The 8,261-nt window shown below is 44.2% G+C and overlaps 1 protein-coding gene across 1 annotated transcript in view; it reads left to right on the forward strand.

The window, feature by feature from the left end:
* Positions 1-1,427: 1,427 nt before the first annotated feature.
* The window catches only part of LOC130473521 (uricase-like), a 69,223-nt gene continuing 62,389 nt past the window's right edge, over positions 1,428-8,261 (forward strand). The window contains exon 1 of the mRNA XM_056845059.1: positions 1,428-1,515. Within this exon, the coding sequence (XP_056701037.1) occupies positions 1,477-1,515 (39 nt within the window). The 5' untranslated portion in view covers positions 1,428-1,476. The remainder of the gene's footprint in view (positions 1,516-8,261) is intronic.

Genomic DNA, 8,261 nt, shown 5'->3' on the forward strand with positions numbered 1-8,261 from the left:
GTAGCCCAGGGTCAGCAGTGATTGGAGGGCCCCACAGTGGCTCAGGGTGTGGCTACTGGGAACTTTGAGTGACTGGTGGCTGTCATTGGAGAGATGGAGTGCTTCCAGACATGTCAGCAGCAATCTGAAATCTTGCGCTGGACCCTGCAGCCCCCTCCTGCACCACTGGAAGTGATGGAGGGGTTGCCCAGGGTGCACCGTGGCCATAGCATAGGAGGCACTCCCACTGGTGACCACTGGGCAGCCTTGGGCAGCCCCATGTTCCTTTTGCTTCCTCTGTGTCACTTGTTTCACATGAGGCTTCCTTCTGGGCGGACCTGTTTGGGATCAGTCCTTGTGTGTGGGGTGGGGGAGGCCTTGCTGTTTCTTGGTGCTGCTGCTGCTGTTCTGTGAGGTGGGAGCATGTGCCTTTAAGGGGTTGGGGTTGCGTGCCGCTGGCATGGCGTGGCAGCACGTGGCCTTTCCCCACTCCTCCGCTCACCCTCACATGTCCCTGGAGCTGGGTCCCTGTGGCTGCTGCCCTCTAGTTGGTTCCCCCCCCTCCGTCTGTCACAGCTGTGCTATCATGTCCTTATGATGTCTTCTGGGCGCAGTGGCACTGTTGCTGGGGACACTGGTGGGTTGTGGCCCCTACAGCCCTGCTGCCAAGGCATTTGCCCAGTCCCTGGCCTCTGTGGGTTCCCTTTAGTTGGCCACCTCTACCTCAGAGGCTATCAAGGTTGTGCTGCCAATTTAGTCCTTGGTAAATGAAGGTTTGTCCACGGCTCACTCAAAAGGGGGGGGGGAAATCCTGCTTTAATGTTACAAATTTCTTTTCAACATACAGGCTGCAGTCCAAAGGACATTTTCCTGGGAGTAAGCCCCACTGAATAATATGGAACTTGCTTTTGATTAGACTTGTTTGGGATTGTTCCCATTGCCTATGCCGAGTATATGTGCTCCATAATGATGAAGCCCCGGTACCAGCTTTGTTATGAAGTCTGACCACTTGTGAGAGGTTTGATTAATGCTGCAAAATACATGTACAAAATTGGGACCACTGTCCATTGAATGAAGGGGACCCTAAAAATAGAGAAATTGGCTATTCCTTATCTTTCTATATTTCCAATATAGGTTAAAAAATTCACCCTTGGTTTTTTTTTTATTAGAGATTGTTTAGTCTCTGAAGTCCTGTTACAGTTCACATAGATTGTATACTCCCATTATCTCAACTGTGAACAAGATCCATTCACGTGTCTCTGTATTTCCTTTGTTGTCATAAATACATTTCTTCATTAAAATTTCTGCCCAGGGCAGAAAAAAATGCAGTGCTACTGAATAAATTGGGCAATATTTACATCTGTCAGGCCAACCCCTCAATCATTGCTCCACCTTACACATTATGAAGATGACACTTTTTATAAAGCACTAGCAGGCAGCAACAGCTGTAGCCGGTGGTAGTTGTGAGTTGCTATTACCTTTCTGAGCCATCTCCTAATGGCGAAAACACAGAGACCAGGAGTGTGTTACCCTACAGTAAGTCTGAACTTTTAAAGTGTTGTGTTTTCTCCTCTAGGTAAAAGTTGTACCTAAGAACAAAGATATGTTTTCTACTCTGAAGTTTACACAGGATGCTAGGCTAAGCAGATCTGAGTCAGTCTGTATGTGGAAGCATCTGGAGAAGGCTTGTGATGCTTGGGCAGTGAGGGTTATGGATAGATGAACTTTTAAATGAAGGATACCATTGCTTAGTATGGTTTTAGCCGTCAATTTAAGAATTATATGGCATAAACACACATGCTTACTAATAATTTCAGTATAAAATATTTTAAATTCTGTTTCCTAGCCTTCAAATGAATGAGGGTTTTCATTGTTGAAATATTTTGAGCAGTGGCTCCAAATTGTGGTTTCAAGCTTCCTGTCCTGGAATTTATGTCATCATCCTACAGAAGCCTGTGAGATTAATGGATTCGGCTTGTCACTAGTCATTTTCTACTTTATGAATTTTCCCTGTCACAGCATGAAAATTAATAGAAAATTAATCTATTTCATTTTGATGTTTCATATAATGTTTGGAATCTATACAATGGATCTACAACTAATTTTCTGCTAATTGATTCCACTATTTCCACTCTCATCATCTGTCAGTTCAGCAGCCTTCTGAAAGCATGGGCACGACAGATTTCAGTGTTTTATGGAGCGGGGTTATATGAGTGTATGAGATAAAAGGCAACATAAAGGAGATCATAGAAGTTTATAAAATTATGAATTGTATGAAGAGTAGGGATAGAGAGATTTCCTCCCTCTTTCATAATATTAGAACTTGGGGATCATCAAATTAAGCTGATTAGTAGTAGTTTCAGATGCATTATTAGATGATACACAGTGATGGCTGTTAGCTTAGTTGGCTTTAAGAGGAGTTTGATAGATTCGTGGACTGTCACTAGCTATTAGCCATGAGCCTCCATTTTCAAAGACAGGATTCCTCTGAGTACCAGGTGCTGGAGACTGTGGGAGGGCTGATGTTCTCATGCCCTGCTTGTAGGTCGGCTGCAAGTGCTTGGTTGATCATTGCTGAAGATACAATGCTATGCAACTCGAATGCGCTCATATTCTTATTTCTAAGTGCTCTAAGGCTCCAGTTCCTTCATATAACTCACTAAAGTCCCATAACCCAAATGGGAGTTACTCCTGGGTAAACAAGTTTAGGGTGGGGTACACATCAAGCTAGGGAGCCCTAGGGAGTGGAGCAGATAGCAAACACTGCTGTTCCCTAGCAATTGAACTGACATCAGAAAGCATAGGGGTACCTTTGCCTTTATCTCAGTTCAAGAATTCTTGTCAGAATGTTTTTACAATGAATGGATTTTTGTGCCACTGTGCATATGGAACTTCCCTCCTTGCTTTACTTCAAGACCTCAGCATCCTATATTAGGCTTTACACCTTGGATTTCAGTTGTGGGACGTAAATGGTAGCGCAGTGGATGCTTGCTACATGATTCAAAATGTGCCACTGTGGAAGAGGGTGAGAAAGAATAGAAAAGAGTTCGTAAAATCCTGTAATTGTTTGTGAAATTTAAATTTGTAGTTATGAAAGTAGATTCCTGAAAGTTTTCAGAGGCTGTTTTTTGTTTGGTTTTTAAAATTTGAATTCCATATCCTCACTGGAAACTGCCCCCTAATCTAGCAATATCAGGCATACCATAACTCAAAGTGGCTATTTTCCTGCCTGACATTTTGTTTTCTTCCCCTTTCTTACTTACGTTTTTCCCCATGAAGGGGACATCCTTGAATATACTGTACAATTTCTAAATCAGAAGAGTAACTACGCTGTGTTTACTCTGCCAATATACTAGCTTTTCCTCAGAAATCTAGTTTTGTATGCTTGTTAAATCGTTTGTGGCAGGAATTTTAAGAAAAGCATCTGAGTACACTGATACAATTAAGCATTATGTGCTTGCAGTGTTGTGGGCCCCTGCTTGTAGGCCTTTAGGGTATCTGGTTGTATGCTGTGGCAAACCGTATCTGGTTGGTGGACTCTTACTAAATTCTTATGACATCAGCTTGCATCATTACCTTCAGATATAACTTTTGCTTGACAGGTGTGGTTCTATTCAAAAAAATTTTGCCTGAATTATACAAGTGGCAGGAAGAAACACACATTCTGTAAAACCTCCCCACCAGTTATGAAAAGCATGTTTTTACTCCGAAGCACATTGCACATCAAACCCAGTGCTGCCTTCAGATCTTTAGTAATTATAATTACTGGGCTTTGTTTTATTGGTATACTTTGTCATTGCTATAATTCCGTCGGGGTTGGAGTTGACAAGCTGCAATCCAGAGAAGGTACGTTTACTTTAAAATGTACCGATGAAGCAGGAACACAAATCAGCCATTCTTTCCCTCTTCCATTTCACTGGCCTCCTCTCCTGCAGGCAGTAACACACATGTTTCACCACAACTTGGTAGCCCTAGTTTGGGTCAGCCTGCCCTGTGCAGACAGCTTGTTTTAAAACACCTAGTCCTTTCTTAAATCTTCAGACGTCTGTTTGCAGATGTCCAGAGGAAGAAATCTTTCAGAGCCTTCAGCTCTCCTCCTCCTCCTCCTCTTCCCGTGTGTTCGTTGTGCAAGCTAGTGTGGTGATGGAGATGGAAGCTGACCGTAGACATGGAGGCAATTAGCTACTTGTCAGCTTCCCTCAAAAAGAAGCTCTTCCCTTCAGAGGAGAAGAAAGGAGCTTCTTCTCCCTCCTCCCAACTAATGCCACATTATATCTCTGGGCCAGGAAGAGCATCATGGTGTTGATGCAGCTGCTCTCACAGCATTTTAAGATCAAAGACTCAAATATTAAAGGGAGCTGTGTGTGGATATGAGCTCTGCCTTGAATGACAGTGGAGTGGAGCAGCATAGGGAGGAGGAAGAGGGCGGGATTTCTAGTGCTGGAAGTCCTTTTCCATTCCAGCCTTGTCTACCTTGTTTCAGCCACCTCATCGCTCTCCGCTTCCTGCCCTCCACAAGTATGGGCTCAGTGTTCTCCCTCTCCACAGAGGGGGCCCAAATCTGGATCAAATGGATGCCAAGTCGCCTAGTTCCACATGCCATGTTCCATAATAACAACTTCCAGGGTGGAGGTATGTTAATCTGCTGCATCTAAAATAACAAAGAGCCTTGTGGCACATTAAAGACTAATGACTTTATCACAGCACACATTTTCCATTCGTGCCAAAATGTGAGCACTTGTCCCCGTGGTAATCCCACAAACAGCATCCACAGACAAAGAGTCCAAAAGAGAGCTGATTTATTGGAAAACATACAGGTATGCAGAGCTTACAGGTACATAGGCACGAATGGAAACTGGGAGCATAGTGCAGGGCCTATATGGGAAAGTATTAGTCACAACAGGTCTACCGAGGAGCCGTTCCCATGGGAGATAGCGCTGGAACAGGAATTCAGCAGTTAGCAAGTCCCACCTTGAGAGGCACCTGGTGGAATCGAAACTAAAACCTTCACAGTCTGACAGGCTGCTGAGAGCAGTGGAAAGCAGGCCTGACATCAGGCCACTTTGTAAGACGCGAAATTGTCCTGTAACACTTTAATCTGAATTTAAATATTTTTTGTTAGATGACGCTGCCTTAAGTACATTTTGGCTTTTGGCATATGTAGTCATGGAAGACATGACAAGACATGTTAGTATTTAATCTGCATTGATGCTCTGCTTTTATTACATCAACATGAAGATAATTTATTTGTCTTAATATTGCTGATTATGAAGAATACATATACCTATAACTATTACTAACCAAAACTGATATTGTGTACTGCACAACCTAGTAAATAGTTTGGTACAGAGCCAGTTCTGTATTTTTCAAACAGTAGCTTTCTCTACCTTCTTCTCATGAATGTTCAGTTGTGAATATCCTGGGCTTCACTTTGCACATATAAACACTTTCAGAAGCAATTCCTCAGTACATTTCATCCAACACATTTCTTCCTTTTTCATTGCTGCTGAGAAAGAAACCAATGCGGTGTCATTAAGGCTTCAGAGTTAAATTTTAAGTGGTGGCATTTGTACAGTGATGATCAGCCAGACTGCCTGTAGGATCTTACGGGCCCTTGACCACAGCGTGAACACATGAAGCTGCCTTATATTGTGTAAAACTAGGGTTGCCAGGTCCCTCTTTGCTACCGACGGGAGGTTTTTGGGGTGGAGCCTGAGGAGGGCAGGGTTTGGGGAGGGGAGGGACTTCAATGCCATAGAATCCAATTGCCAATGCGGACATTTTCTCCAGGGGAACTGATCTCTTTCGGCTGGAGATCAGTTGTAGTAGCAGGAGATCTCCAGCTAGTACTTGGAGGTTGACAACCCTATGTAAAACCCTTGGTCCACCCAAGTCAGTATTGTCTACTCTCACTGGCAGCAGCTCTCCAGGAACTCAGGCAGAGGTCTTTCATGTCCCCTCCAACCTGATTCTAGTCACTGGAGAAGCCAGAGATTGAAGCTGGGACTTTTGGCCTGCAAAGCACATGCTTTGCCACTGAGCCACAGCTCCACCATGGGGATCAATTAGTCCCTATATTTAGATCCCCTTCCTCATTTTGACTGTGTCAAAGAGAGAGTAGTGTGGTACTCTCAACTCATTTAAGGTCAGAAAGGGGTGTCAAAGAGTCAGGGATGTGTTTGTACCGGTGCTGCTCCTACCAGGAAATGGTATCCAGACGGCCTTGCAGTGAGGCAGCCTCACGTTTCATTGTGGAAGAGGCACTGAAGGGGAGAGCAGGGCTTGTGGCTCTTTTTCACTCTGCTTCCTCCACTGCCAGCAGACCACAGATTGGTCCAACTTCTCCAGTCTAGGGGTGCTAGAACCCTAGTGAGTCACCTCCAGCCAAGGTGCCACTTTTGGATTATTGCTGGAAATTATGTGCACTGGCAAGACGGTCCCCACCTTCCAGGGAGGATCCAGGCAGTGGCCTGTATCCTTCCTCCAGTCAGTAGTGTGTCCTGTGCTGTACTATGAGCCTCAGTTGGCGCCTTCCCATAATACTGGACCTGTATATCCACTGCAGGGAGGAGGGATGCTGGTGCCATTTTGTTAGGTTTGTGATAGAGATGTGGGGCCCAATGATGGTAGCTTGCTCAGGTGACATTAAAAAAACGCTAAGCTTAGATGGCCTGCAAATAGTTCACAAAAATGTATAGAGGCCTATCAACAATTATGTATGGTGTGGAGAGAGTGAACTCTCCTATAATACTAGAACAAGGAGTCATCCACTGAAGCTGAAGGGTGGGATATTCAGGACAGACAAAGGGAAATACTGGTTAGACCTCACCTAGAGTATTGTGTTCAGTTCTGGGCACCAGAATTTAAGAAAGATGTAGACAAGCTGGAACGTGTCCAGAGGGGGGCAACAAAGATGGTGAGGGGTCTGGAGACCAAGTCCTATGAGGAAAGGTTGAAGGAGTTGGGTATGTTTAGCCTGAAGAGGAGAAGACTGAGAGGTGATAGGGTAAGTATCTTCAAGTGCTTGAAGGGCTGTCATATAGAGAATGGTGCCGAGTTGTTTTCCGTTGCCTCAGAAGATCGGACCAGAACCAATGGGTTGAAATTAAATCAAAAGAGTTTCCGTCTAGACATTAGGAAGAATTTTCTAACAGTTAGAGAAGTTCCTCAGTGGAACAGGCTTCCACAGGAGGTAGTAAGCTCTCCTTCCCCGGAGGATTTTAAGAAGAGATTAGATGGCCATCTGTCAGCAATGCTGATTCTATGACTTTAGGCAGATCATGAAAGGGAGGGCATCTTGGACATCTGGGCATGGTCACTGGGGTTGTGGCGGGGAGGTAGTTGTGAATTTCCTGCATTGTGCAGGGGGTTGGACTAGATGACCCTGGTGGTCCCTTCCAACTCTATGATTTTAGGATAGTTCTCTCAGCATGCGGAACTCACTGCCACAGGATGGTCACCAACTTGGAAGGCTTTAAAAGGGGGAGTGGACAAATTAATCGAGGACAGGGCTATCAAGGGATACTAGTTTTGGTGGATATCTACTCCCTCCAGTACTAGAGGTAGTATGCCTGTTTATATGAGTTGCTGGAGAACACGGGCAGGAGGATGCTGTTGCAGTTGTACTGCTTGTGGGCTTCCTAGAGGCAACTGATCAGCCACTGTGGGAACAGAATGATGGGCTTGATGGGCCTTTGGTCTGATCCAGCATGGCTCTTCTTACTTTCGTAAGTTGCCATAAGTCTGTTTATTTTGTTTATTTATTTATTTTACATATTCAGTTGTGACTTGATGGCACATATAGATGTATGTATCATCAATTATTAGCTATAGTAATAGATTACCTAAATCCAAAGAAAAAGAAAGCAGGAATAGATAGCAACTTACATTATGACATGATGAGGCCCTAAATTGTGTTAATTTAAGAGGCCCTGCATGATAATACTTTATTGATCTCAAATAAAGGACACTGAAAAGATAAATATGAAAGATTTATTGTCACATATATACAAAGGTGAAGGCAAAAAGAAGAAAACTATAATCTAGGTAAAACTCCCCCCCCTTATTTAGAGATCCCTCATATTGTGAGCCCCTAAACAGGAGTTTGTCTAGTTTATCCCTAAATGTTCCTTGATGGCCTCTTGATCTTAACCAGTGTGGCTCTCCTGAAATTACAACTTGGGTTGCTAGCCTCCTCCTGGGAATGGGGGATCTCCTGAGTGGCAGATGGAAGTGCCCAGGTGAAATGGGGTGTATGTGTTGCGGTTGAAATCCCCTGAGTG

The sequence above is a fragment of the Euleptes europaea genome, chromosome 2, assembly GCF_029931775.1.
Source record: "Euleptes europaea isolate rEulEur1 chromosome 2, rEulEur1.hap1, whole genome shotgun sequence".
Taxonomy (NCBI): domain Eukaryota; kingdom Metazoa; phylum Chordata; class Lepidosauria; order Squamata; family Sphaerodactylidae; genus Euleptes; species Euleptes europaea.